The sequence below is a fragment of the Cadophora gregata genome, assembly GCF_030347475.1.
Source record: "Cadophora gregata isolate MNR1 chromosome Unknown scaffold_4, whole genome shotgun sequence".
Classification (NCBI taxonomy): domain Eukaryota; kingdom Fungi; phylum Ascomycota; class Leotiomycetes; order Helotiales; family Ploettnerulaceae; genus Cadophora; species Cadophora gregata.
The window spans coordinates 2,199,145-2,224,682 of NW_026695927.1; the positions used below are offsets into that span (position 1 = coordinate 2,199,145).

The 25,538-nt window shown below is 48.0% G+C and overlaps 13 protein-coding genes across 14 annotated transcripts; 8 read left to right on the top strand and 5 right to left on the bottom strand.

Moving 5' to 3' along the window:
* Positions 1 to 1,074: 1,074 nt before the first annotated feature.
* Positions 1,075 to 1,345, top strand: ONS95_010439 (uncharacterized protein; the record flags this gene model as incomplete). The annotated part of the gene is made up of 2 exons (XM_058504032.1): positions 1,075 to 1,167; positions 1,205 to 1,345. 2 exons carry the CDS (start codon positions 1,075 to 1,077, stop codon positions 1,343 to 1,345), a joined length of 234 nt encoding a protein of 77 aa, XP_058360745.1.
* A 1,012-nt stretch (positions 1,346 to 2,357) lies between these two features.
* ONS95_010440 (uncharacterized protein) lies at positions 2,358 to 4,243 on the top strand (the record flags this gene model as incomplete). The annotated part of the gene is made up of 2 exons (XM_058504033.1): positions 2,358 to 2,923; positions 2,974 to 4,243. 2 exons carry the CDS (start codon positions 2,358 to 2,360, stop codon positions 4,241 to 4,243), a joined length of 1,836 nt encoding a protein of 611 aa, XP_058360746.1.
* A 254-nt stretch (positions 4,244 to 4,497) lies between these two features.
* On the bottom strand, positions 4,498 to 6,125 carry ONS95_010441 (uncharacterized protein). Its single transcript, XM_058504034.1, has one exon. It carries the CDS (start codon positions 5,952 to 5,954, stop codon positions 5,058 to 5,060), a length of 897 nt encoding a protein of 298 aa, XP_058360747.1. The 5' UTR covers positions 5,955 to 6,125; the 3' UTR covers positions 4,498 to 5,057.
* TCA9 (Succinate--CoA ligase [ADP-forming] subunit beta, mitochondrial) lies at positions 6,126 to 7,802 on the top strand. Its single transcript, XM_058504035.1, has 3 exons — positions 6,126 to 6,268; positions 6,330 to 6,419; positions 6,469 to 7,802. Exons 1-3 carry the CDS (start codon positions 6,215 to 6,217, stop codon positions 7,654 to 7,656), a joined length of 1,332 nt encoding a protein of 443 aa, XP_058360748.1. The 5' UTR covers positions 6,126 to 6,214; the 3' UTR covers positions 7,657 to 7,802.
* Positions 7,803 to 8,905: 1,103 nt separating this feature from the next.
* On the top strand, positions 8,906 to 9,475 carry ONS95_010443 (uncharacterized protein; the record flags this gene model as incomplete). The annotated part of the gene is made up of 1 exon (XM_058504036.1): positions 8,906 to 9,475. The coding sequence occupies one exon, from the start codon at positions 8,906 to 8,908 to the stop codon at positions 9,473 to 9,475; it is 570 nt and encodes a 189-aa protein (XP_058360749.1).
* Positions 9,476 to 9,670: 195 nt separating this feature from the next.
* On the bottom strand, positions 9,671 to 11,287 carry ONS95_010444 (uncharacterized protein). The gene is made up of 5 exons (XM_058504037.1): positions 10,947 to 11,287; positions 10,578 to 10,887; positions 10,375 to 10,528; positions 9,831 to 10,323; positions 9,671 to 9,784 (listed from the first exon to the last, which is right to left on the bottom strand). The coding sequence occupies exons 1-5, from the start codon at positions 10,978 to 10,980 to the stop codon at positions 9,753 to 9,755; spliced, it is 1,023 nt and encodes a 340-aa protein (XP_058360750.1). The 5' UTR covers positions 10,981 to 11,287; the 3' UTR covers positions 9,671 to 9,752.
* Positions 11,288 to 11,460: 173 nt separating this feature from the next.
* On the top strand, positions 11,461 to 12,843 carry ONS95_010445 (uncharacterized protein; the record flags this gene model as incomplete). The annotated part of the gene is made up of 2 exons (XM_058504038.1): positions 11,461 to 11,951; positions 12,003 to 12,843. 2 exons carry the CDS (start codon positions 11,461 to 11,463, stop codon positions 12,841 to 12,843), a joined length of 1,332 nt encoding a protein of 443 aa, XP_058360751.1.
* A 476-nt stretch (positions 12,844 to 13,319) lies between these two features.
* Positions 13,320 to 14,793, bottom strand: AXHA1 (putative alpha-L-arabinofuranosidase axhA-1; the record flags this gene model as incomplete). 2 transcript variants are annotated; one of them, XM_058504039.1, is made up of 2 exons in its annotated part: positions 14,588 to 14,793; positions 13,320 to 14,383 (listed from the first exon to the last, which is right to left on the bottom strand). In XM_058504039.1, the coding sequence occupies exon 2, from the start codon at positions 14,250 to 14,252 to the stop codon at positions 13,320 to 13,322; it is 933 nt and encodes a 310-aa protein (XP_058360752.1). In that variant the 5' UTR covers positions 14,253 to 14,383; positions 14,588 to 14,793. The 2 variants fall into 2 exon arrangements, with proteins under 2 accessions (XP_058360752.1, XP_058360753.1); XM_058504040.1 differs by having other exon boundaries at positions 14,431 to 14,793.
* Positions 14,794 to 15,669: 876 nt separating this feature from the next.
* On the top strand, positions 15,670 to 16,020 carry ONS95_010447 (uncharacterized protein; the record flags this gene model as incomplete). The annotated part of the gene is made up of 1 exon (XM_058504041.1): positions 15,670 to 16,020. The coding sequence occupies one exon, from the start codon at positions 15,670 to 15,672 to the stop codon at positions 16,018 to 16,020; it is 351 nt and encodes a 116-aa protein (XP_058360754.1).
* Positions 16,021 to 18,105: 2,085 nt separating this feature from the next.
* Positions 18,106 to 20,653, top strand: ONS95_010448 (uncharacterized protein). Its single transcript, XM_058504042.1, has 2 exons — positions 18,106 to 18,486; positions 18,539 to 20,653. Exons 1-2 carry the CDS (start codon positions 18,352 to 18,354, stop codon positions 20,468 to 20,470), a joined length of 2,067 nt encoding a protein of 688 aa, XP_058360755.1. The 5' UTR covers positions 18,106 to 18,351; the 3' UTR covers positions 20,471 to 20,653.
* Positions 20,654 to 22,073, bottom strand: ONS95_010449 (uncharacterized protein). Its single transcript, XM_058504043.1, has 3 exons — positions 21,813 to 22,073; positions 21,270 to 21,756; positions 20,654 to 21,218 (listed from the first exon to the last, which is right to left on the bottom strand). The coding sequence occupies exons 1-3, from the start codon at positions 21,987 to 21,989 to the stop codon at positions 20,686 to 20,688; spliced, it is 1,197 nt and encodes a 398-aa protein (XP_058360756.1). The 5' UTR covers positions 21,990 to 22,073; the 3' UTR covers positions 20,654 to 20,685.
* Positions 22,074 to 22,195: 122 nt separating this feature from the next.
* On the top strand, positions 22,196 to 24,557 carry ONS95_010450 (uncharacterized protein). Its single transcript, XM_058504044.1, has 5 exons — positions 22,196 to 22,640; positions 22,715 to 22,977; positions 23,032 to 23,418; positions 23,472 to 24,327; positions 24,384 to 24,557. The coding sequence occupies exons 1-5, from the start codon at positions 22,201 to 22,203 to the stop codon at positions 24,472 to 24,474; spliced, it is 2,037 nt and encodes a 678-aa protein (XP_058360757.1). The 5' UTR covers positions 22,196 to 22,200; the 3' UTR covers positions 24,475 to 24,557.
* A 172-nt stretch (positions 24,558 to 24,729) lies between these two features.
* Positions 24,730 to 25,287, bottom strand: ONS95_010451 (uncharacterized protein; the record flags this gene model as incomplete). The annotated part of the gene is made up of 1 exon (XM_058504045.1): positions 24,730 to 25,287. One exon carries the CDS (start codon positions 25,285 to 25,287, stop codon positions 24,730 to 24,732), a length of 558 nt encoding a protein of 185 aa, XP_058360758.1.
* Positions 25,288 to 25,538: the final 251 nt, after the last annotated feature.

The following is a 25,538-nucleotide window of genomic DNA, read 5'->3' on the forward strand; positions in this document are numbered from 1 at the left end:
CTTGGACAGCCAGCAACATGTGTCCTTTAAGGTTATCTACCAGCAAATATCCACGTGATATCAGCCTAAGAATCCATTCTTCTTCGCCTCCTTTCCAGCACTAAAGAAGGGGCTTATTGTTAAGGAGGTTTCAATGGGGCCCTCCACAGATCAAAATCGCCTTTTGGATACGAGAAAGAGCTCTGTTCCACAAACAAAGTTGGGAATGTCTCCTCAACACGGATATTTGAGCCATTATCGACAGACAATTAAGAGGACGGAATGACTATATTGGGCACAGTCCATGGCTTTAATTTAAATTCAGACCTTCAAAGACTCAGTCAAGCATAGAGAAAAGACTGGCTGGTAATAAGTCTGTATCACTCTGATTTTAGTCGATGGGACAGTATTACGATGCACTGTCCAGCTCACTGCTTAGAACAACGGAGAACAGAAGTTCCCTTTGAGAATCTATTTGATAAGCAATTTTATATCTGTTTCCCTAGCAGTTTCTGATATTTTTGCCCTATTGGATTTGAGATAACATAACTTGGCTTCTTCAAAACAACATTTGCTCAAGATCTGGACAAGCCTAGCTCAATGTGTTTACCTGAAGTCGACACCAAACCTCTAGGCCACTGAAAAAAAAGGCTCTAGAAACGTCAAAAAAAGCAGTGCTAGATAATGGTATGGCGCCCGACTATGGGACCGGAGCGATGTAGTATTTCATACCTTGCGTCATTATGACAGCCATTGAAGCACTTCCTTATCTTCCTAGCCCAGACTAACACTGCCAGAGATTGATATTTCCCAGAAGGCTTTTGCCATCTACTGCATTTCCTCTCACGCTCTTGCATTTCTCGACAATCCGCTCTGGTAGACCGGTCGTGGTAAACCCACATATCGAACTTGTCTATGATGACAGTCAGGCCATGGCATTATTGTTTTAAGTACCACGGTGGCTATTTCTGGAACGATTCATTTGATCACAATCTGCATCACTTGCCGTGGGCGATATAAGACGGAATGCCAGCATGCGGCGTCAAGTAACACGGTTGGTCGACCAATGGAGCAACAAGATTGAAGAGAATCACCATGAAGACGGCTACGACGATAGTATGGCACATTCGAGGCTATGACCACGTCAAATGCGACATTCTCGAGTTCTCCAAGCTAGACACAGTCCTGGTATGTTTCCACCCTTATCTATGCTGACAGATGTCAGACCGCGAATATCCCACTTAGCCATAACCATCGACCACTGCTCGACCATCTCCACCATTTACCAAGCAGTCTTCTTCATGCTACTGCGCGAAGCGGCAACACAATAGAAAAAAGCAACCTTCCCGAAGAAGAGGACAAATGATAAATTGTGCCAGTCGACCGAAGCCGAGTACACCCCGTTGTGCAATGGAGGTACCGGTGAAGGTGTTCTAGATCTCCTTCCCGCTAACCTTTGACATGCCGGCACCGCCGATGAAGAGGAGTGGAGGAGAGCAAAGACGAGAGAGAGAATGCTTAGGCTTTATTTGGGAGATTGGCGCTACTGCACGGTAAGCTGGATTACAAGTTGCTGTTATGATTGTGCTGGTTTGGCAAGGAGTTTCTTCTCTTCTTGGTGGTACTGAGCTGGGTGGGCTCGCATGACAGTGAGGTAGATTGAGCTAGAAGAGGAAGTCGTGCTGCGGATGGCTTCAAAACTCGACAACGGAACACAAAATGGACCATTGAGGGGATCTGGAAATAAAATGAAAGGAAATGGAAAGTGGGGATCGCCCAGGTGCGGCCTACTGTGCAGTGCAGATTACGTGCTCGAAGCAGAATGAGAAAGAAACTAGTTAAGGCACGTGGAGATAAATCATTACCTACGAACCATACCGATGATTGTCAAATCTTCTATTGTGTGGACAGACTCTGGAGTCATAATGATGACGATCGGCACAGAAGTTCCTAGCATTCTCGCTTCCAAAAAACTCCACCTGTTTCCCACATCAACAATGAAGCTTGGCGGTCGAAATAAAGCACTTGTCGCAGTCGCCTACCGAGAAAATCAAAATTGATCACTCGTCCAGCTTCTCCAGGATAAATGAAGCATCGGAATGGTCCAGCCTTATGTGGCTAAAAATGTGGCTTCCAAATGTGTCTTGGCAATCGAGTCCTATTCTCAGCTTTTAGCCACTCGCCGCCACTTGATTCTGGTTACAATGTCATAGGCTGTGTTTCGTGAACAATGTCCGTACAACAGCACGCATAACCACTATTGACTTTTCAGCCGCACTGCAACCAACCATTATCACCAGGCTGAGGATAAGAGAGATGGTTTTCCAGAATGAACTTTTCTCTTTCCCATCGTCGTCGGCTTCGATTGTAGCATCGAGATGGATAAAGCTACTTACCACTCAGTTCACGAGCATACCTTAAACAGTAACTATGGGTCGGCTACCAGTGCATCACGTATGCGTGGTCGTACGGGCGATATCCTCTTTGCCTTCTCACTTATGACTATTCCCATGTCTATCTTCTCGGCTCTCCTTCTCGGACTAATATTCTATTTTAAAGTCACCCCCAACGATTCGGCATCACCAGATTTTCGACTGGGTCAACCGAGCCAAGACAGTGTTATCTATGTCGACATCAGCGCTACAACTTTGACGACCGTCGCGTCTTGGAGCAGTACGATTGCTCCTATCCTCGTCGGATGCGCGATAACACTGATCTCCTACCCGGTTGCGAAACAGATCTTGAGAGCAGGGCAATCGGGCAAAACAGACCGACTACCTACGCCATTCCAGCTGTCGCTGATGCTGAAGATGATTACGAGTGGTTCGCCCCGGGCCCTTTGGAACTGGTGGCAGTATATTTGGGGCTGGCGGGGAAAGAAGGAATCTCAGGGAAGGCCGATGAGATTGATGACCTCGGTTCTTATTCTTGCGCTGTTCCTCAGGTGACTTAAGTATTGGAAACCCTGGTAGATATGTACTGACTGGCGAACAGTATATTGGTCTTTGCAGCTGATACATGGTTTCACTTTACGACAAAGACCATCAACTTGACCCAATTTTATCCTGTGACGAGCGCGTTGAACACTAGCGTAGGACTGATCCCTACATGTATTGATGTCAATGAAACGACTTCACTGGGCTGTACTGCAGATCGAGCTGCAGCTAATTGGTTTCTCATGAATGGTCTTGACGCTCTGTCAGTAATGACGAACATCTCCACTACGATGAGAATCAACACTTTGTCGTCGGCAAACGATATTTTTACCTATGTTGGCAATCCCCCCAAATCTGCTCTCAATCCTGTCGACTACATGTCTCATACGTGGGGGATTACAACGAAATGTGCCCCGGTCACCACGCAATGTGTTGATCCAGAAAGAATCGCTGGAAGCCACTTTCCATACAAATGCCCATTTGCCATGGAAGGAATAATGAACACAGACTCAAACACAGCATCTATCAATCAGTATAAAATGAATTACTTTACGAACTCAACCGGAGAATCCAATAGCACATTGTCAACGAACCTCGCCAATCCTTACTACTTCGCGACGATTGCGGCAGTGAATCAAAATTTCGGCCACGGGCCAGCCTTCACAGCTGGCGATCCAGAGGTTCTCAGCACTGTACATGGTGCGGATATAATTGGTCTGTTCTGCAACACCACAGTCTACGATGTCGAATACACCTCTATCAATGGGACAGTCACGCGCTTCAACGCCACACCTGCTAATAGCACCCTGACCAACATCATCCAGGGTTCACAGCAGTACACCAAGGTTGGCGATCCCAGCTTGATTCAAGGTGCTAGCACTGGTGCTTTGCTCAGCACGTCTGCTCAAGGAATAGCCGATTACTTCGCTTTGACATACAGCCAGATTGCTCTAGGTGTAGCGACAGCGGCATTTACTCCCCAACCTGCCATACAAGCTCAACGACGTGAGAACATGCTGGTGGCTAAGGTACCTATCGCACCACTTGCCTGCTTGCTGATCGCCAATCTCTCGCTAGCACTGTTGGGGATAATCTTGGTAGTCATTGCAGCTATAGCAGCGAAGGGAGAAACGAGAGAAGTGCAAGCGAGATTAAGTGTCGTGGGCCTTGTCGCTGCACATTTTGAGGGGAGGCGGGCTGAGAGGGGCGTCGAGAAGGTGGAGGATCTCTTCGAGGAGAGGGGTGGTATCAATGGATCAGGACCGAGGGTGGGCGTGGTAAGAACTGAGGGTGGTGGATGGGGCTTTAGTATTTGGAGGAGTGGATGAGCTGGTGCAGAGTGAGGAATGGCTCAGTGAGATTCGGTCTTTTGTTGTTTTTCGCTAAGCGAGAACTTTCCGGAGAACGCTGTCTTTATCTCCCAATTGCTTCACGATAAGTGGGTAAGCTAAAGAAAGGTTTACTGTTGACTTTGTGCACACTCACAAAAGAAGTTGTTATTGGTACCCTAGCAATAGTTGTTATTTCTGACTTTCAACCCCATTAATTAAGAAAGCCTTGGTGCTAACCCTGTTTCAATGTACCCCGGTGGCGTCGGCATCTTCACTGCTTGGACATAATTCCTCGTCGACCCCTTACAATACTCTGTCAACCTCCAGTTACTCCTTGCCCAACCACTCATGTTCTCCAACAGCTGTTCTCTTTCCATTTTCAATACACCGCACTGACATCCTTCCAGACACCAGTCGTCGCAAAGCCTTTCTTGTTCTGATTTCACCACATCATGGAATATGTGGCATAGGTGGCCATATACACCTGCACAAGGCCATTCTTCTCATCTAGCATTTTGAGGTTTCCTGGTGTTCGTGGAGACTATGCTCGTTTAATGAGGATTCTGGGGAGCCGAGTACTCATGGAAGCAAACGGGAGTATTATTCACATTGCACAAAAAGCTGAAGGAGCAACAGACTCAGCAAAAGGAAATGGGAGGTGGGAACAGTCCCGAAAGAGAACATTTGGAATTGGGATTGGAAAAATTCCTGATCTATTCGCCGCAAGTCGTGTTGACTCGAACCGGATATTTTGGCTGGTATTGTAGCTTTCCTTCAGTGCGTCCTGGATATAATGCAAACAAACAATCTCCTAAGCTTTGGTAGCCAATTTTGCCTCTCTCAGCTTCTTCAACCTTTTCTTCTCTTTCTTCTTCAATTTCCTCCGCTCCTTGGCGTCCATGCCATCCTCCTTCTTCGAACCTGCGGCGACCTCTTTCTGGCTGGAATCCTCAGCCAGGCTTTTTGGGTCCTTGGGTTTCGTTTGGTTCATCTTTTCCGTGAGACTTCTCTTTGGCTCGTCAATTCCAGTGTCATCAACTTCACTCGAGTCAACATCCTGCATCTGGTCCTTCTCCGTATCGCCAGACTGTGGGCTCTGTCCTTTCTGCACTCGACTGATCTTCTTGTTTTGTGTGCCAGCATTGGTGACTTTTGTTTTGGGCTCTTCCTCCTCAACCTCCAACTTGCGTTTCTTGGCATTCATTAGATGCTTTCGTTCGTCTTCGTCTGAGTCGGAACCAGCTTCCTGCTTAGCTACCAGGACGGATGCTGGCTTTGGGCGACCCTTGAGTTTCTTCGCCCTTCCCAAGCTAGAACGACCTTCCTCTTCGTCGCTACTTTCTTCCCTCATTGCCCGCTTCGCACTTGCAGCTTTTTCCTCCACATCTCGAGCCTTGCTAGCTTTCAGGCCTTTGGTAGTGAGCAGTTTGGCACGAAGAGCTTTCTTGCCCCGTTCGGATTCGTTGGCGAGAAAGTGGGCAGGTATTGCAGCTCCTACCCCGAGATATGGTGGTGCGCTTTGGAAAAGAGCAGCATCTTCGGCATCTAGCTCCTCCTGGGTCTTCTCTGGCTCGGTGCGCGAGGATGAGGCTGTCCAGGACTTGACGAGTGCTTCCCGCTTTGCCATTGCGATGGCAAGACGGTTCGAGATAACTGCAAGCTCATCTTGAGATGACTTGGCAGATTTGAGGGCTTCATCAGGCGCCATTCTATTCGGAATTGGAGTTGTCACAACGGAGACTTTGTAATTGTACAAGTCCTCGAATTGGCATTTAGACTTTCGGTCGGGAAATAACAGTTCCACGTGCTGTGAAGCCAAGTTTTTCCGAGCCCGAACTTCTCGGCTGCCGTAGCCAGAAAGCTCTCCATCCCGTCTCAATCCGAAAAGACCAAGAACCTCTCGAATCCAATCCAGATCCTCCTTTTTCTTCAATTGACGGCCTTGTGTTCTTTACACCTCCCGTCATTATGTTCAAGCTCGCACGAAGCAGGCCCTTTGCGGCTGCATTTAAGCCAAGCAAGGTAAACAAAGCCTTGGTCCAAAAAATCCCGTTCCTGGCAAGCAAGATGCTAACAGCTCCAGGCCTACTCGCCGTCGCGATTAGCTGGTGTTGCACAACAAAAGAGAGCTTTGAGCATACACGAGTACCTATCTGCGGATCTTCTGAGACAGGTATGCGAATCGATCGTTATGGAGTGGATGAGAAGCTCATACAAAACAGTATGGCATTGGTGTTCCCCAAGGCTCAGTTGCAACCACTGCTGCCGAAGCTGAAGCCATTGCGAAGAAGATTGGCGGAGATGATATGGTTATCAAGGCACAAGTCCTTGCAGGTGGACGAGGAAAGGGGACATTCGACAATGGATTGAAAGGAGGCGTTCGCGTTATCTACTCTCCAACAGAGGCCAAGATGTTCGCAGACCAAATGATCGGCCACAAGCTTGTCACAAAGCAAACAGGTGCCCAAGGACGTCTCTGCAATTCCGTGTATATTTGCGAGCGTAAATTCGCACGTCGCGAATTCTACCTGGCAATTCTGATGGATCGCGGATCTCAAGGACCAGTTATCGTGTCCTCATCGCAGGGAGGTATGGATATCGAGACCGTTGCTAAGGAGAACCCAAGCGCCATCACGACTACATTCATCGATATCCACAAGGGTGTTACAGATGATATTGCCCGAAAGATTGCTACAGATCTTGGCTTCAGCGAGCAATGTATCGAGGACGCCAAGGACACCATCCAGAAGCTCTACAAGATTTTCATGGAGAAGGATGCCACCCAGATCGAGATCAACCCTCTCTCGGAGACATCTGACCACAAGGTTCTCGCAATGGATGCTAAGCTCGGATTCGATGACAACGCCGAGTTCCGTCAAAAGGAGATCTTCTCGTGGCGCGATACCACCCAGGAGGATGCCGACGAAGTCAAGGCTGCTGAGAGTGGCTTGAACTTCATCAAGTTGGGAGGTGATATTGGCTGCCTGGTCAACGGTGCTGGTCTTGCCATGGCTACCATGGATATCATCAAATTGAACGGAGGAGAGCCAGCCAACTTCCTCGACGTCGGAGGTGGAGCTACTCCACAAGCCATTCGCGAGGCTTTCACTCTCATTACCAGTGACCCTAAGGTTACTGCCATCTTTGTCAACATTTTTGGAGGTATCGTCAGATGCGATGCCATTGCCCAGGGTCTCATCAGCGTTGTTGAGAGCATGAACCTCAGCATCCCAATCATCGCCAGATTGCAAGGAACAAACATGGAGGCAGCACAGAAGTTGATCAATGATGCTGGTCTCAAGATCTTCTCTATCGATGACCTGCAAAACGCCGCCGAGAAGGCTGTACAATTTTCGAAGGTCGTCAAGATGGGTACGTCTCCAAAACCCCTTTTCTTGAACGTTCACTAACGAGAAATAGCTCGTGATATTGACGTGGGAGTTGAATTCTCTCTTGGTATTTAAGCGGTCCTGCCATTTGGTGCGTTTCCTTGTGTATTGATTCCCTCGTCCTTAGATGACTGGCGAGTATGTATAATGCAACCGTTCTTGTGCCACCACCAATCTGCGATCTTACTTAAAAGATAATTTCACTGTGATTTGCATACAGTTGGCAGGGTACAATGCTCCATTTGCATTTGGCTTGTTTCCTGCGTATTCCGTATCGTTTGATCTTCTAACCACTTAGGTATGCTGTGAATGGGCTTGGGAAAGTTGCCATGCACCGAAGCTACTCTGAATCTACATGGCTTTCTGTCTAATGAGGAGCATGTTCAAAAGTGGGAAACAAGCTGGCGAACGATTCTACGTGCAGGTTTCCTGGACGCTAATCACGTGCCACTTGTTTGACAGCTCAACCCTGAAGTTCGACAAGGCGGCGCCGCATCAAAGCTTCAGGGCGGAACGCCATCTAATCTTACAAGACACTCCATGACTCATTCGTTGTCAAAGAGGTATGCAAGACACTCCCGGGCGTGGCGCCGTCTAAGTATCACATGACGACCTATTTAGGCATCACCCCCTAATCGAGCACAACAACAATGCCCGATTATGAGACATACATGCTAGAGTTAAACGACTTTCATTTGGGAGAAGGAGTACAAAATGACACGAGTGTGCCCTTTTCCGTGGTATTATTACTGGAATCGACGGGACGGGTTTCAGTGGGTCTCGGTTAGTATTGAGATTCGCTTTTCTCATTGTTGACGGCCTCCTATTATCTTTGATAGGGCCGTGGAAGCGAGCTGCAGCTGCGCAACCATGCCGATATGTTTTTTACAAGCTCGGAGGTCTCTCTTTCTTTCTTCTCCGTACGAATCAGTCTCGGAGTCTTTCAATTCTTCTGCAAACCCGGATTCTGAATCATCAGACACACCGTTCCCAGTATTCTCCGTTTCAGAATCACAACACAATGGAGATGTGCGGCGATGCCTTGACTAATGCCTTCAGTGGCTTAGAAGTTTCGTCTTCCAGTTAACCTCTTCCTGATCACTTAATCACCTTCTTTAATTCTCTCGGCTTGTCCGACCATAACCCCAGCTCTTTCAAGACACAGCGACAACACGGCCAATACCGACAGCCTCACCAACTCGTTCAACAGTACCTCTACCAAGGTTTCCGGGCTTCAAATCAAGCTTCAGCTCCAGAACTCGCTGATACCATGGACTGGGAGAGAACATATAATCCTTACCATCCGTTCGAATCTTATCTTCTTTATCCTCGCCAATCTCCTCCATGCAGACCCATCAAGCCAAAGTGGACTGCGGAGAATCCAAGTCCATACTGGCTGGAGCAAGCTCCGTTCTACGAGCCACCTACCAGGTCCGATCCGTTCACACGACCGGAGGAGCTTCCGGCACCAAGCTGCATCGAAATCGCCTGCAATACGGCATGCTACCTACTCTCACCTATCATCTCGAGCATTGTCACCACCACCACTACCATCACCAACGCTGTCGCCATTCTCATCACCATCCTTCTCGCTATCATCAAGCTTACCATTCACTGGACTGTAGTTGCTCCGTGGGAGGCTTGGCGCAGATTCTGCGAAGAGATCGGCTTCGTTGGGCTTGTGGCGTGTTGCGTGGCCATATGTGTTGTGCCGCTTCTTCCTTCGTGGGGACGGACGGCCGTACAAGTTGTCAGGGAGCCGGAACCTTTGTACGTTATATTTGTCGCTGGACGAGACGCGATCGGGCGCGGGCCAGTGGTGACCTCTGGTCAGTTCTGAGCTGGTGTGGTTGAGGTGGCTGGTTTGTTGTGTTTCTGTGCTTTGGGGAAGGGGTTCGGAGCGTGGCGTTCTAAGAGGGCTGTTTCAAGTTTCACTGCTGCCTTTGGTCATGTATGTTTGTGCCGTGTCTAGGGAAAATGGAATTGAATGGACCGGATGGGACTGGGACTGGACTGTGCTCTCCTCTCACCACTTTGACAAAGTTTATGATGTCTTGTGTGAGAAACGCTGTTCTTGAAGCTCTTTGATTTGCTGTACAAGCCAAACCTACCGCTAATTAAGTACATGCTGGTGATACCAGAATATTGCCTATAACAGTCAGCAAAGCTCTCGAAACTCAGGTCACAGAACTCACCTCCATCAGGGTACACAACCTGTCCATTCAAGAAAACTCCTCCTGGACCAGCAAGGAACAGAATACAAGCCCCCATATCAGTATCATGTCCATACCTACCTGCCGGATTACTCGCCTCACTGTCGAGCTCACTCTTCTGATGCTCATCACTCTTCCCGGCTGTCATCTCCGAAGGGAATACTCCCGGCGCAATAGAATTAACTCTAACCTTTGCCTCTAAAAACGTCGTAGCCATCATCCTCGTCAAATGCAAGAATGCGGCCTTGGATGAAGCATAAGCGAATTGTCCGTTGCTGCTGCCTTTCATGACGCCGGAAATACTCGTGATATTCACGATGCTGGGGGAGAATCCGGGTGTGCTGTTGAGTGACTTGGAGAGTAAGGGTAAGAAGGCTGCTGCAACGAAGAATTGAGAGGTCACGTTTGTAGAGAATGTATCTGCCCAGGCTTGGGGATCGGACTTCATGAGATGGTCGGAGAGGGATTGAGCCGACTTTAATTATTAGATCTGTCTTCTTCTCAGATTGTAGAGGTAAGAGCTTACCTTGAAGTCGGGCTTGCCGTTCGAATATTTCGTGTTATCATCTCGTGCAATGCCGGCATTATTGACTAGAAGATGGATTCCCTTGGACTCCTTGGACTCAACTTCCTTGACGAGTCTCAGAATATCATTTTTCTTGGTGATATCTCCAGGCAGACTAGATCATTTCTTAGCACATGACTCAGGACTTAAAGTCAGAAACTTACGGGATAATCTTGCCTGGCCCGGTATTGTATCTCTCAACAACAGTTTTCAACGCTTCCTCACGGCGTCCAGTAATGTAGACTTTAGCACCATTGGCCACCAAAGTCTGCGTAATCATGAGCCCAATACCAGAAACTCCTCCTGTAACAACCGCCGAGAAATTGGAGACATCGAATAGCTTATTAACTCTCAGATCCTCATTGTTTGCAGCACCGGTCGCCATGGTTCGAATGGGAAGAGTTGCGCGAAGGAAATTGCTCGGATATGTGACTGATGAGATTTTTGTTCGCGAGAATATTTTGAGCATGCTTGCTTGACTCGAATAAATGAAAGCAGTGCAAGGGAATAGAGGAGTACTTAGCAGCACTTACATTTTATATGTCGTTGACGCTTGGTTGAAGTCATGACGTCGCGACTTTCGGGGTCCAAACCCCCATGAGCCAAAAGTCGACTAACATGATCATGCCTGAGTTACACAGAACATAATGAACAGGCTCAAAACGCCCCAGAGAACATATATATGGGATCGAGCTTACCGCAGATCTCTGAACAATTACTCATGGAGAGCAGCTGAATATCTGGGTCTCTTGGGAGTCACGTCTATTTCCCGATGACCCAGTATCACGTATCACGTATCATATCAAATCTGGACAGAAGATCTTGTCCAAAATTCTCCAAGGAAAAAAAAGCCTTTTTATCTCCATTCTGAGTGCGAGTCGTTGTTGAGATTCATGATGGCAGCCTCGCGAGCCTTGTGAAGTGCTGCATCTCATGTGCCGAGGTCCATCCCAACAAAGTTCCCATCCACTCTTTAGAAATTAACTCCGTGAAGACCGACCTAGCCCTGCCCCACCCCCAATGCTCTACATACAATTCCACATCACCATGCCGGAAGAAGCAGCAGATACCAAACCACCAAATCTGATAGAGGCCTTCCAGGAAACCCTGAACGGGCTCATCGAAAACCCATATCCACACGTCAGCAATCCCGAGGGCTGCAAAAAGAGGGCCAGCGTCGCTCTGATATTGCGAGTCCGGCCGCAGTTCAATAATTGGCCAGAGCCACAGACTGGAGAGAGAACCAAAGATGAGAAATGTACCTTACATGAATCTCTAGATCGCTTCTTTGCACAGGATTGGGTACAACATGGCGATCCTGAGGCTGTCTTTATCAAAAGAGCTGCGCGAGTAGGAGACCGATGGACCAGCCATGTTGCTCTCCCAGGAGGCAAAAGGGACCCAGAAGATGAAGACGACAAGGCCGTGGCAATCAGGGAAACCGCTGAAGAGATAGGGTTTGATCTCACATCTCCCCATGCTCTGTTCTTAGGCAACCTTCCGGAGCGGGTGGTCAGCACTTCCTGGGGAAAAGTCCCGTATGCAAGACCCCCTTCCTGCCAATCCCCATCACTAATATATTTGAGTAGGATAATGGTACTTTGCCCATTTGTATTCCTCTGGACTGAGCCAGAGCTTCCGCCGTTCAAATTACAACCTGGCGAAGTTGCGTCAACACATTGGGTGCCTTTGCGAATCCTCCTTTCTCCTTTGTCTCGAACATATGAATATGTGGATGTATCAGACCGATTCGCACGTCGAGGCGGAGTTGTATCGAAGTCTATCATAAGATCCATTCTAGGAAAGATGCGGTTCTCTGCTATAAGATTGGTTCCTTCGGAGTCGTTGTATTGTAGCTCTACGGCCGAGTTCTTCCCTCCCGAGGATTCAGACTCCGATACGGCCCCAAAGGCTTCAGTAGGAAGTAGGCTCTACACTTGGTATCTTGGAGATCATGCTGGATCGGCAGATAAGGCAAGACCGTTGTTATTATGGGGGTTGACTCTAGGGATGCTGGCCGATTTTCTTGACCAGATGCCACCACATAATGCTGTAAAACTGTGGTCGTATCCAACCTTCACGTCCCTAGACGTACGATGGATCATCAATATTCTGACTGCGCCGCTCAAGAAGAGAAATAGGCAACGTCTACAAGGTGCCAGGGTGGAGAATCAGACAGCAATGGATAGCGAAACAGAGGCAGTAGCCACAGGCGATAATCCGTGGTTTATTGGTGGGTTGAGTAATGGAATGAAATCACCGAACAAGGGGATAAACCAGACAAAATCTTATGCTGTTGGCGTCATGCTAGAAGGCTACTACGATACGGCGAGGAAGGGTATCTGGATAGCAGCCAGCTTCCGACTGCTTGCGGCCGCTGCGCTAACATTCCAGCTGGTGCGAAGATATAGATCGTTCAGGAGTTCTTAATGGCGACAGCTACACTTTCTTAATTCAAGTTGAACAATGAAGAGGCAATATCAGGAGCAATGTTCTATGCCACGATTAATAAGATCTTATTTAATCAATCGTCCAGTACGAGCAGGTGGTAAGTGATGTCTTTCTCGTCTCTCTTCTAATAAGTGCCAAAATTTCCCAGTCTAATCCAAAGAGCTTTAGCTCCAGCATTGTCGGCGTTACATCGTGGAGAGAAAAGACAGAAGCTACAACATCAATATCAAATGAGCCAAAATCCGTCAGGCACTATCATTTTCCTCATTCCTTGACACGGTAGCTATGCAAGAATTGAGATGCGTTAATATGGCTCGCGCGGTTCGTTGACGTATATTTACACGAATCCTGGCAACAGACCATCATCAACAGCAAATCCGAGCACTTAGTGAGACTATCTCATACACTCAGGACATCGCTTCAACCTCATATTTGTCCTCTTCTTCACCCATATCTTACAACTGCAGAGTCAAGACACCAGGACGGTAAGGAAGTTTATCATAAGTCTCGCTTCCCGGCGCACGTCCTTGATACAAGAACTGCAAGTTACACACATCCACGGCGAACGTCTGGTCATTATTCGTACGAATCAAATCACCCTGCGAGATATCGTTCGTCCATGTCGCACCACTGTTTGCTTTCCCAGCAAAGGGATACGCCTCCGTCGCCGCATTCGCAGTCCACGAACCGCTGAGGGAAGTCGCAGTGAAAGAGCGGAAGTAGTGACCATTGGTACCAATAGCTTCGACGATCATGAGGTACTTTTTCCGTCCTTTCAGGATGTAGACTTGCACGGCTTCGAAAAGGTTATTGGTGGTGTCGCTCATGACGACGGTTGATGCGGTACCGAAGTTGCCAGGGAAGTTTCCAATGGGCATGCTGGCGCGGTGAATCTTTCCGTTGTCACCTGCGAAGAAGAGGTACATGTTTGTGCTGTCGCCGATGACTGTTTGGTCGATTGCTCCCGTAGAGGATCCATCAATCTTCCCGGAGAGAAGCGGTTGTGCTGCTGCCCACCCGTTTGCGTTAGATGGGTCGGTTGAGGTTCTGTATGAGAATGTTGTGGGTCCCCATTGGTATGCCAGGATCCAGATACTCTTAGGCGCGAAGTAAAATACTGTTGGTGCAACCGCACTGGAGCTCATGGTATTTTGGCTCGCCGAAGCCATGTCGGACCAGTCGTTGAAGAGACCAAATACCGTAGAGCCGTAGGAGATCCCTGTGTCGTGGGTCGTGGCGTAAACGAGGTTTTGGCCGTTGTAGAAAGTGGTCGAGAACTTGGGTTGAGCTAGTGCGCTGGTTGATGTCCACTTGTAGGTAGTGGGGAGAGCGCAGACACGAGCACTTGTGGCTGCGGCTTTCGAGGTGACCAGTGTCGTCGTGACCATCGCCTTTGTTGTGGTCGTGATGCCACTGCCGCCTCCAGCACATGGGAGACATTGAGAATAATATTCATTGTACGTAGTACAGCATGTTCTGGAAACGCAACTTGTTGCTCCTACCCAGCCAATACCTCCGCCTGCAACTAGTTAGTTTCAATGAGTCAAGGGCGAACTTCTTTCTTACATTGTGCGTAAAGTGCTCCTTGGGCAGAGACAGCTGGGAGGAATAGCAAAAGAACGAGAGCCAGATCTTGAAACATAGTGATTGAATGGTGCTGACCATCGAGGAGCACAGAAAAAGTCACAGACCGGCAAGACAAGGAGGGAACGCAGATACTTACCTCTACTATTTGAGTCTCAATCCACGCTACAATTTCCTGACCTGTCACCAGGTTAATCAACGCACAACAGCTAGTCTATCGCCAAAAATGCGATCTCCCGCCACAATTGCAAGTATTTGTGATCTCCAGCTCAGCCGAAACGGAGGGTATGTCTCTTGAAGGAATAGTCATTAGGATGAACTTTCATGCCAGGACAGACCCCCGCACTCGCGCAAGTTTTGCGAGACGAATTGAGCTCGAGGTATTAACACGGATGCAAAGAGTGGTCAGGGTGGCCAAAAAGCTAATCAGTCAGCTATCAGCTAAGCAACTTACTGAGCTGACCGGCTTAGGTGTAGACCTACAGCTGAATGGACTAAGCTAAGCAGCTTAAAAGCTGCTTAATAGCTGATTCTAAAAATAAATATTTATAAAAAATCCCTCCTAAGTTAATTAGATTATATATTAATAATATGTATATAAAAGAGGTAATTATAATACTTATAATACTTACAAATAGTGTTTTAAAGGTTTATAAGGCTATTTTATTAATATTATAAAGAGTATTTAAATAAAATAAATTTATAACCTTGTTTAAGTAGAATAATACTAAGTACAAAAAATATTCTAGTATCCTACTAGGCTTTACCGCCTAACTTTTACTATTCAGAGGTAGTTTTTCCGCTCCGGGACCTCTATAGTAGTGTAAGAGATAAGTAATCGGCTCACCGCTTGTTTCTGCTAGATATATTCTATCTAGTGGAAACAAGTAGTGAACCTACGGAGGTATATACTTTTATTAAAATTAACTCCTTATATACTAAAACCTCACTCCAAAATCGTCTAAAAAAAAGGGCTAGCTTTTAAGCTAGCTTATAAGCTGACTATATTCGAGCTGACTAGCTTACAAATATCTTTGAGCTGACTAGCTGACGTTTTTTTCCCAGCTGACTGATTGGCTTAAAAGCCGGCTGACTTTTTGGCCACCCTGAGAGTGGTGGAAATGAGGAAAGCTAGAGCATTGGATAAAAGGATAAAGTCAAGGGGAAAGGATAATTGAAAAATGAGGAGAAGATTCAATCCTGGACACTCTTCCAAATTTCATGCGGAAGTGGCCCGAGATTGTGAAGAGGAAGAAATCAAGCCGTTGTATGGTGTTGTTGTGCCGAGCATCCCGGAATTCTCGATTCAAATACAGCACCCCTCTCTGCACATTGTTTCACGATTGGCGCGCATCGAATACCTTGTCATCTAATGTTAATGACAAGCATCACATTAAGACAGGTGCATTCTCCGGACTCCGGGCAGCGGGGATGAGAAGATCCATATTAGGAAGGATTCTAGTCGCCACTGTGCAATTCACAGCTTCCGTCCCCTTCGTCAGGAAACAAACTCAAATCGACCAGCCAAGCTTTCCAGGACAAGCAAAAAGCATGTTTGGCGGGTACCCGTGATACAGTCAAACTTTAAACGGGAAATGCCTCTTCCGATCTGGGATGTAGAAAAGCTTGTTGAAGGTTAATTAGACGACTGGTAAGGTCATCAGAGACGAACAATTCAGGGTAAGCTGAGCAGTCAAATACCGCGTCGCCCCATCTCTGTCCTCAAGCTTTGCACGACTTGACGATAAAGCAACGTGTAAGATGTTGTTCTGTCGTTTTAAAGAAGGCGAACTTACTGTCACTTACGAAGGAACTCCACTCTACCAAAGCTTGGCGACTATTTGAACTGATATCCTAGAAATACATATTCTTAAACGAAAGCATGACTGCACAAATTGTTTTTTTTTTCCAGAAAGGGTACGAATAGCAATATCAGATTTCATTTTCCATAGATGAAGAATACCGGAGATCTCTCTATTTGAAATCCATAGACCCGTAGGTTCGTATATGATACCAAAACTGGGCAACGAAAGGATGGCGCGTTGATCGAAAAATGCCAAAGCTGGCATTAAATACACGTGTTCCCGAGTACCTGCCATTATCTGCAGTCCTGAACTATTTTCAATACTTATTGAGTGATAGGTTCTTGCTATGGAGTGCCATTCTGACAAACATGGCTCATAAAACTGCGACTTTTTTCCTCGCTTATCTTGTTTATGCCACAAGCGAAGGCGCATCAGCGACACATCCTTAGTCAGCGGAAGTCAATGTACAATCATATTCCATCAAGTCATAACCGCTACCTCAAGTACTTGCGAGTCGAGCAGAAAACTTGACAAAGACGCGACATGTTATTCATAACACTTTGCTCTCTGTTATTGGGCACCTTGATGCTTATTCGATTCAATCGCCCGGAGGACTTCACTCTATTTACGTACGCTTGCGATATTACACGCTCACTGGCCCTGATTAAGATCAGACTCATTTACGGATACCCGAAGAAAGCTCTGTAAATAGAGAGTATGCTAATCTGATCGAAGGAGTCAAAGAAATACACCTACACCATCACATCTCCGAACAGGCTCAAGCGCACTTCAAAGGGCAAATTCGCCATTCTCCAATACAAGAACACGCGAATGAATGTCAACAATAGAAAAGAAATAATCATCATGGCTGAAGCAGTTGTCTGTATCTTGTGAGTCCAAAATGGAGCACACTCTCTGACACTTAATGGCTAATAGCCTCGTAGCTGCGGTTCAACACCAGGAAAGTCACCAGCACACTTTTGTCGCTGCCAAAGGCACCTGCTGTATACTTTCACGAGTACAAAATCAGCCTGGTGTGTGGCGGAGGAACTTCTGGACTGATGGGAGAGGCAGGTCATACCTTGGTTTCTCTCTCAGGACCAGCTTCAGTGCAAGGAATCATCCCAGGCGAGCATACTACATCAAGAGTACTCAAGTCTGGACCTTAAGAGACTGGTCCATCAGGAGATGCAGTTTAAATGTTTCGCGACTTCCCAAAATTATGACTGAGTTACAGTACCAACATGCTGAATAGCTCCTCTGATGCAACAAGAGCAACAAACAGACCGGACTACTACTGCCACCTGCGAAGGCCGTGAGACTGCTGTCCCGGATGAGAATACCTATGGCAGACTATGATTGTCAAAGACATGCACAGCAGAAAGCAAGAAATGGCGAAGCGGGTGAAGCAAGGTGGACCTGGAAGCGCTTTCGTTTGCTCTTTCTGCAGGCTATGGAACAATGGAGCAATTGATGGAGATAATCACCTGGAACAAACTGGGCATTCATGACAAGCCAGATGTAATCTTCAACGTCGAGGAATACTATGATGGGATTCTCACGTGGATCAAGGCGCTCTCGAGGCAGATTTCATCGACTGCAGCCAAGCAGACATCGCTACCGTAGCAAAGACTGCTTAGGAATGTGGGCTGAGTCTGCGATGGGAGATTGAAACCAGAGTGAGATTCCTGAAATGAGACAATAGCTGCAGCCAGGGGAACCGTTACAGTCGCTGGTCAGATGTTGCTCTGTCGGGGGACGGTGGGGGGGGGGGGGGGGGACATGTCTGCGGGGCCGCTGGGGAGAGCTTAGCCGGCTTTCTGAGTGGGACGGATTCTCTCTATGGTGGTAGTAATTCTTCCCAGACCCAGCCGGCCCCGCGCTGGCACCGGGCCTCGGAGTTTTGACTTTCCATCATGGTGCTTAATTGTCCCCGGAGTTCATGGTCGGTCATCCTGATGTGGGGTAAGTAAACATACACTTAACCAGCTTTTTTTCTGGAAATTCAATTCAACGTCTCGAGCATTTTTGGAAAAGCACAGCAAAACTATTCTCTCGCATCGCGTGCTTTCCTGCCCTGTTACGATACCCTACAGCGATGAACGGAACAACTCTGAAGTCCACCGAAGGTGGCATTGCCCAAGATAGGCCACTGAAGGTTCTGATAGCTGGGGGAGGTATTGGAGGTCTCTCAGCTGCCATCTTCCTGCGACACGCTGGACATACCGTCGAGGTGAGCAAAAGATAATCGAAAAACTCCTTTGAATGCTCCTAATTGTCCATAGATATTTGAGTCTAGCCGATTCGCTTCAGAAACTGGAGCAGCAATTCATATCCCGAGCAACGTCAATGGGTTACTGAGGAGAATGGGTATGATCCCAGAAGACAATGGAGCAAACCAGTGCGAGTGGGTTTCAGAGTACCGACCAAAGGGCGAACAAGTCTTTCTCAAAGATGTTCGGATGCTGTCCAAAGTCTTCCCATATCCTTGGCAATTGATCCACCGAGTTGACTTGCACAATGCTTTGAAAGTCCTCGCGACTTCTACTACAGGGAAGGGTACACCAGCAATTCTCCACCTGAGAAGCCGAGTTGCTAAGGTGGATGTCTCAAGTACAAGTTTGACATTGGAGGATGGGACGACACACACGGGAGATCTCATCATTGGAGCGGACGGAGTGCACTCCAAAATTCGAGGCTCGTTGATTAAGGACCTATCACCACCTGAGACCTCAGGATCCAGTGCTTTCAGATTTCTCATTCCAGTCGAAAAGATCAAGTCCGATCCAAAAACAGCACATTTTGTTCAGCGCCCTGGAGAGCTGCAACTCTGGTATGGTGAGGACCGAAGAATCGTGGTGTATCCCTGCAAGAATAACACACAATTGAACTTTGTTGCCTTGCATCCGGATGAAGAGTCAGAGGCTAGCGCAGAGGAATGGGACCAGTCTGCTTCGAAGGAGACAATGTTGCACTGCTTCAGGTCATATCCAGAGGCCGTCAAGGCAGTTCTCGCCAAAGCAGCTCCCGAAGGTATCAACTTATGGAAGCTTCTTGATCATGACGAACTTGGCCGAGAGAACTGGGTCCATGGAAAAATCGCTCTTCTTGGAGATGCAGCTCACGCATTCTTGCCTCATCAAGGGCAAGGCGGCGCTCAAGCTATCGAGGATGCCGCTGCACTTGGAGCATTACTTCCTTTGGGAACTCGGCCAGAAGATATTCCCAAGCGACTTGAGTTGTACATCCAAGCCCGCTACGATCGCGCAACATTGGTGCAGGATGTCAGTCGCCAAGCAGCTTTCAAGACGTCTCGTGGAAAACATGGTGGCAAGGTCATGGACCCAATGCAGTTTACGGAGTTGAATTTCAACCATGATGCGTTCGATAATGCTCACGCAATTTTGCTTCGAGAGATGAGAAATGCCGCGGCGTATCGTCGGATGCCACTTTCGTTTGGTCCAACCCCAAGTCCACGGCAAGACTTGAATGGCAGAGCTCGAACTATGGGCAAACACTCGTACCAGACCAGCTTCGTGACTTTCAAGACAAATAAGAGCTATCTCAACACATTTCTTCCCAGCAACGATTTTGTAATCAGCAGTCGAGGCGCCTGGGCAACTGCTACATTTTCTGTTTCCAAACTGGGGAACTTGGACTGGCTTGGTGGACGAGGCTATTCGTTCTTCGGACTTTACATCCACGATGTTACACACACCGGTGCCGCGGATGCGAAAGAAACAAAAGGAGACTTTCTGCCAGTCCTGTTCGAAAATATGGCCGATCCTATCATCACTGGACGGGAAGAGATCAACTTCCCCAAAGTCTTCGCCACATTAGACGAGCAGGTATCGGCCTCATCATACAAACTTAGTGCCGGCTGGCAAGGAACGGAATTCTGCCAACTCAGTCTTGATGGCTTAGTAGATTCTGCGGACGCTCAGTCTGTCTTGCAGACTCCTGTATTGACTGCCACTTCGACACTGTCGAATGACGAGAAAGGAACAGTCGAGACGCTGAACTGCTTCTCGAGCCCAGCTCTTCCGGCGCAAGAGGGTGAGAAGAGACAGAAGGCTGCTTCGGCAACCGTCAAGTTCACAGATCTGGAGGGCATGGAACTGGAACGTGCTTTCCCTACGCTTGCGAATATTGTGAAGGGACTGAGGGGTATTAAGGTCGTGGAGGTTTTGGACGCGGGAGTTCGGGCTTCAGAGTAGTTTGCAGATTGATGAAAAATGTACTTTACAAACGTTTCATACATAGTTATCCGTCTAAAGCGTTCGATCACCATGTATCTGTGTCGGAAGCACAGAATAACCTCAAGACTCGCCTCCTCGAGCGTGACCCGTTACGTCATTTAAGGACATTCATATCACAATTTAATATATAAGACAATTTGTTCCAATAGCTCTTGAATTTGTGCTGAGCCCCATTAACGAGCAGGTAAAACCTTCCCAACACACTCTCCAAATCCAACACCATTCCCACAGCTTGCAGAAATTCTAATACTATCACCGTCTTCCAAAAACTTCCTCTTCAACCCACCTGCAACATCAAAATCCTTCTCACCACCCTTCGTCAACTCAAGCAAACACCCATGACTAGTATCCGTCTCCCCTGAAATAGTACCGGTCGCCAAGATATCTCCCGTATTCAGATTGCATCCATTGCTCGTCTGATGCGCAAGCAGGTCCCTGAAACTCCAATACATCGTCCTCAATTGAGACTCGCAGATGGTAGTTGCTTGGCCGTCAGCCACCAGCTCAGCTTTCAACTCAATGCTGTAAGTGTTGTCTGTTTTGGAGTCTGCCAGGTACGGTGCGACTTTCAATTCTCTGGCCGGAGCTGGACATTGAAAGGCCTCCAAGGCATCAAGCGTGACGACCCAAGGCGAGATAGATGTTGAGAAGCTCTTGCCATTGAGAGGACCCAGAGGCACCATTTCAAGCCCTTGAATATCGCGAGCTTCGCATATCAGTCAGATTGCTCACTTCAAAATGAGATGAGGAGGCTTACCACTCCAATCATTCAACAACACAAGTCCAAAAATATGCTCATCAGCATCGCTCACGGCGATACTATCTCCAAGCGCATTTGGTTTCCCAACAATACATCCCACCTCCAGCTCATAATCCAATTGCTGAGACGCACTATAGACCACCTCACCCTTCGCATCCCGATACTGACCTCGCGGTCTCATGACGGGAGTTCCGGAAACTATAATTGAAGAAGAACGTCCTGTGTATCCGACTGGGAAGTGCAAAAATCCAGGAGGTAGGAAGCGCTTCTTCATTATTGCCTCGCCGGCATTGAGGACGTGCTCTTTGGAGCAGGAGAAATCGGTGAAGTCGCCAATGGAGACGGGGAGGTGCATGGTTACATCTTGGATGGCGGCTGTGCTTCCTGATGGGAGATTCTTTGGGTCTTTGAGAAGCTCTTGAAATAGATTTCTCGTTTGCTTTTGAATGGGTTTGGGGAGAGCTGCGAAGGTGTTGAGGGTTGACTGTTTTGCCATTAGCGAGGCAATTCTGACAGTGGTTCTATATTCTTTTAACATACCTCGGAAAATGCTTTGGCTACTTCTGATGAGAGGGAAGAAAAAGCTCCATTTTTTGCGAGCTCGTCAAGAAATATCACAGTATCCTCAATTCGTGTTGCGGGAGACTTGGCTGGGTGAGCAGCACTGCTGGCAACGCCGTATGGGATATTTGCAATTGAGAAGTGAGAGGCGTACATGATTGCAATGGAGCTTTAATGAATATCTTCGATGTCAGAATAGACTTTATTCCGATTCTTGCTACCTATTCTTGAGCTTTCTCATGATGTTGTTCAACGGTTTCAAGGTCCCAAACCCGACTTGATACCTGCCCCGCCATGTGTCCCACCTCCACATTCCGTGCCGAAGGACCCCTCACCTGGTACCTGAAAATACCCTTTGCCCTCCCACATGCCGCCCGGCTTCGAGGGGGAGGGGGAGGGGGACTTCGGAATTCGCAGAAAATACAACCGCGCGAAATCGTCCTATGTCAGTATTTCGTCACATCTAAGCAGCTCTCATATAGTTCTATCTAGCTCTATCTTGTCTTGTTTTCATTGTCCATTCTGTAAACAGCACAAACATAACCAGGAGTCTGTGTATCTCACTTCAACCTCACGAGCTTCAGATTCCCCAGACAACACCATGACCACAAACCAGATCCGAGACCTCCACGAGGTCACCGAGGACAAAGAGAATGGCCTCATATTCGAGAAGAACGTTTCCGTGCCTCTCAAAGCCAGCAATCTCCCAGTTCGATGCAATGTCTATAGACCCATTGCTCCCGCTGATGCCAAATTCCCCGTCTTGATCACTTACGGACCATACGGAAAGGACATCCCATATGACAAGTAGGCGCTTTCGTTCTTGTCATCAATTGCCGTTTTCCTTCATCATAAGTCAAACTTGATACTGACAGACTCAGTTTCTTCGCCAAGTCATTCAGCGAGGTCAACCCAGAGCACAAGAGTAAATACAGCGCCTGGGAGACGCCCGATCCAGTATTCTGGACTTCGCAAGGCTACATCGTCGTAAGAGCCGACGAGAGAGGGCTGGGGCAATCTCCTGGACTTCTTGATACCATGTCTCGAGGAACAAGCGAGTGTTTCTTTGATGTTGTTGAGTGGGCTGCGGATCAGCCGTGGTCAAGTGGAAAGGTTGGTTTGCTTGGCATCAGTTATTATGCTGGTATGTATTTCAATCATTTCGAATTCACGTGAATCAGTACTGACGAAATTACAGGAAGCCAATGGCGTGTCGCAGCCCGTAGACCCAAAGGTCTTGCAGCCATTATCCCATGGGAAGGCATGACCGATTACTACCGAGACCGCTGTCGCCATGGCGGTATTTTCTCCAATAGCTTCATCAAGTTTTGGTGGAACAGACAAGTCATCACCAACCAATACGGTAGACCTGGACGTGCTGCCTCAAAGTGGGGAGAAGATACTATTGAAGGAGATCTTCCCGAGGATGTCTTGGCAAAGAACAGGAATGATCAGAATACTGATAATGAGAAGAATCGTTTCTTAGATGACGAGTACTACGCTTCGAAGGAGTTCAATCTGGAAGATATCGAGGTCCCTATTTTGTCAGTAGCGAACTGGGGTGGTATTTTGTTGCATTTGAGAGGTATTTCCTTGTCCTCACTGAATTTTGGAAACATCTACTAACAGCAACATCAGGAAACGTCAACGGCTATGCCTGGGCAGGCTCCAAATTGAAGTATCTCCGCTTCATCACCGGCAGACACGACCTCCCCTTCTACTACAAAGAAGAAGTCGAGGTCCAAAAAAGTTTCCTCGACGCCTTCCTTAAAAACGACGACCGCGTCGGATGGTCTGTCCCCGGCAAAGTCAGTCCAGTCAGCGTGATCCTCCGCAAAGGCGACGTAGGCTTCAACAACCCCGAAGCAGAGTCGAAATACATCCGCAGAGAAGAACCAGCCTGGCCAATCCCCGGAACAAAATACACCAAGTTCCACCTCACGCCCTCCAACACGCTCGAGACCTCTCCAGCCGCAGTAACGACAAGCACCTCTCAGACCCTCTCATACCAAGCTCTCGGCTCTCTGGAAAAGCCCCAGGCAATCCAATTCACATCCGCGCCCTTCGAGCAAGACACCGAGATCACCGGCCACGTCACCGCGCACCTCAACGTATCCGTAACGCCAGACTCCCTGTCCACATCCCCAGAGAAGGACATCGATCTCTTCCTCACACTGCGTTACATTTCTCCATCTGGCAAAGAAGTCTTCTACACAGGAACAGCAGGTGATCCCGTTCCCCTGACCAAAGGCTGGCTTCGCGTCTCTCTCCGCAAGATCGCAAGCGACCATCCGAGAAACTCGCCGTATCAACCATACCGCGAATACCGCTCTACAGATGTCCAGGAAGTCAAGGCGGATACCGCGTATGCTGTAGACGTTGAGATCTGGCCTACTAACGTGGTGGCTGAGAAGGGGGGACGTATTGTCTTTGAGGTTGGCTCGGGTGATACGCAGGGAAGCGGAATTTTCACGCATACAAGTGAGGTTGATAGGTATGTTACGATCTTGTACTTTTGCGAGGTGTGGAATGATACTGACTTGTTCTTAGACCGAAGGAGAAGTTCTCGGGGAAGAACAATGTTCATTTTGGGGAGGGGTTGGAGAATTATGTTACGCTGCCGATTGTTCCTGCTAAATAGAGAAATAGAGAATGAATTGATTTTGGCGCAAGTGTTTCTGAATCAAATACTTGTATACAATTCTCGATGTGACGAAGCCCCTAGAGAATAAAAACAATTTGGGAGGAAGCTCAGGTTCATATTAATCACATTCCCAGGGTAAGGGTTCGCACATCACGATAATTTCAAGAGCACTGAAACTCAGATATGTGTAATCATTCCAAGTACTTTCAATTATCTTGATAGTCATAAAGCTAACCAAATCTCCTCACCTACCTACTCACTCTTCTTCACACCCTCCATCCCTCCCAAGTCCTCACCCAACGTCTTCCCATCCACAACCGGTGGCTTCGCCTCCGTAAGTACATACAGCATCCGCGCCCACTCCGTCTCACTCGTATTCCTCCACGCATGATTCGTCGCCCTCTGCACACAGGTATCGCCTCTCTTCAGGACAACCTTATCTCCACTATCCAGAACCAGCTCGACATTGCCCTCCAGCACAACGCCATAGTCCAAACTCGTCGTGCGGTGCATCGGAGATGTGAGTCCAGGCGCCATGTCTACAATTCGGAGGACGGAACCGCCATGGATTACCAGCCCTGGTGGTGAGGCGAAGAAGGAGCTGTAGGTTGATATGTCGGTTGTGGAGGTTAGGTCTGCTGGGAAGCTGTTGGTCGCGTATCCGAGGAAGAAGTTGGCTTCTTTGCCGGTGGCAGTCCATTTTGCTTCGGAGGGGATGTCCTTTGATAGAATTGCTTTTCCCGACTCGTCGTGAGTGGTGATGTAGCGGTTTAGGCTAGGGAGAGGGCTTGGTTCAACGTAGGGAGCCATTATGAAGATTGGAGTGTGGAGGGGTAGATGGTTGTTGAGGTAGAACTGAAGACGAATTTTTTGAATCGAAGTTAAGCTCGAATGATTCTTGAGTAAGTTGATTGGGATGTGGCATAAGTCCAAGCTTGCGGAGGGGTCGAAGTATTCCGGGTTAAATGTGGAGGTGGGGTAATCCCCCACGCCGGAAAGTCAAGACCCTTGGCCAAAGACTTGACCTACTCTCAGCCACCGGTCCTGACAGGCAGTCGTAG

Bases quoted from the DNA above. Each gene is read 5' to 3' on its own strand.
- ONS95_010449 (XM_058504043.1), bottom strand. From the start codon at position 21,989: ATGTACGCCTCTCACTTCTCAATTGCAAATATCCCATACGGCGTTGCC. The intron at 21,757-21,812 runs GTATGTTAAAAG...ATGGCAAAACAG, and splicing joins TAGCCAAAGCATTTTCCGAG to TCAACCCTCAACACCTTCGC. The intron at 21,219-21,269 runs GTAAGCCTCCTC...TGATATGCGAAG, and splicing joins GTTGTTGAATGATTGGAGTG to CTCGCGATATTCAAGGGCTT.
- ONS95_010444 (XM_058504037.1), bottom strand. From the start codon at position 10,980: ATGACTTCAACCAAGCGTCAACGACATATAAAAT. The intron at 10,888-10,946 runs GTAAGTGCTGCT...ATTCGAGTCAAG, and splicing joins GCGTCAACGACATATAAAAT to CAAGCATGCTCAAAATATTC. The intron at 10,324-10,374 runs GTAAGCTCTTAC...TAATAATTAAAG, and splicing joins ACGGCAAGCCCGACTTCAAG to TCGGCTCAATCCCTCTCCGA.
- ONS95_010448 (XM_058504042.1), top strand. From the start codon at position 18,352: ATGAACGGAACAACTCTGAAGTCCACCGAAGGTGGCATTGCCCAAGAT. The intron at 18,487-18,538 runs GTGAGCAAAAGA...AATTGTCCATAG, and splicing joins ACGCTGGACATACCGTCGAG to ATATTTGAGTCTAGCCGATT.
- TCA9 (XM_058504035.1), top strand. From the start codon at position 6,215: ATGTTCAAGCTCGCACGAAGCAGGCCCTTTGCGGCTGCATTTAAGCCA. The intron at 6,269-6,329 runs GTAAACAAAGCC...TAACAGCTCCAG, and splicing joins CTGCATTTAAGCCAAGCAAG to GCCTACTCGCCGTCGCGATT. The intron at 6,420-6,468 runs GTATGCGAATCG...CATACAAAACAG, and splicing joins CTGCGGATCTTCTGAGACAG to TATGGCATTGGTGTTCCCCA.
- ONS95_010441 (XM_058504034.1), bottom strand. From the start codon at position 5,954: ATGGCGCCTGATGAAGCCCTCAAATCTGCCAAGTCATCTCAAGATGAG.
- ONS95_010450 (XM_058504044.1), top strand. From the start codon at position 22,201: ATGCCGCCCGGCTTCGAGGGGGAGGGGGAGGGGGACTTCGGAATTCGC. The intron at 22,978-23,031 runs GTATGTATTTCA...ACGAAATTACAG, and splicing joins TGGCATCAGTTATTATGCTG to GAAGCCAATGGCGTGTCGCA. The intron at 23,419-23,471 runs GTATTTCCTTGT...CAGCAACATCAG, and splicing joins TATTTTGTTGCATTTGAGAG to GAAACGTCAACGGCTATGCC.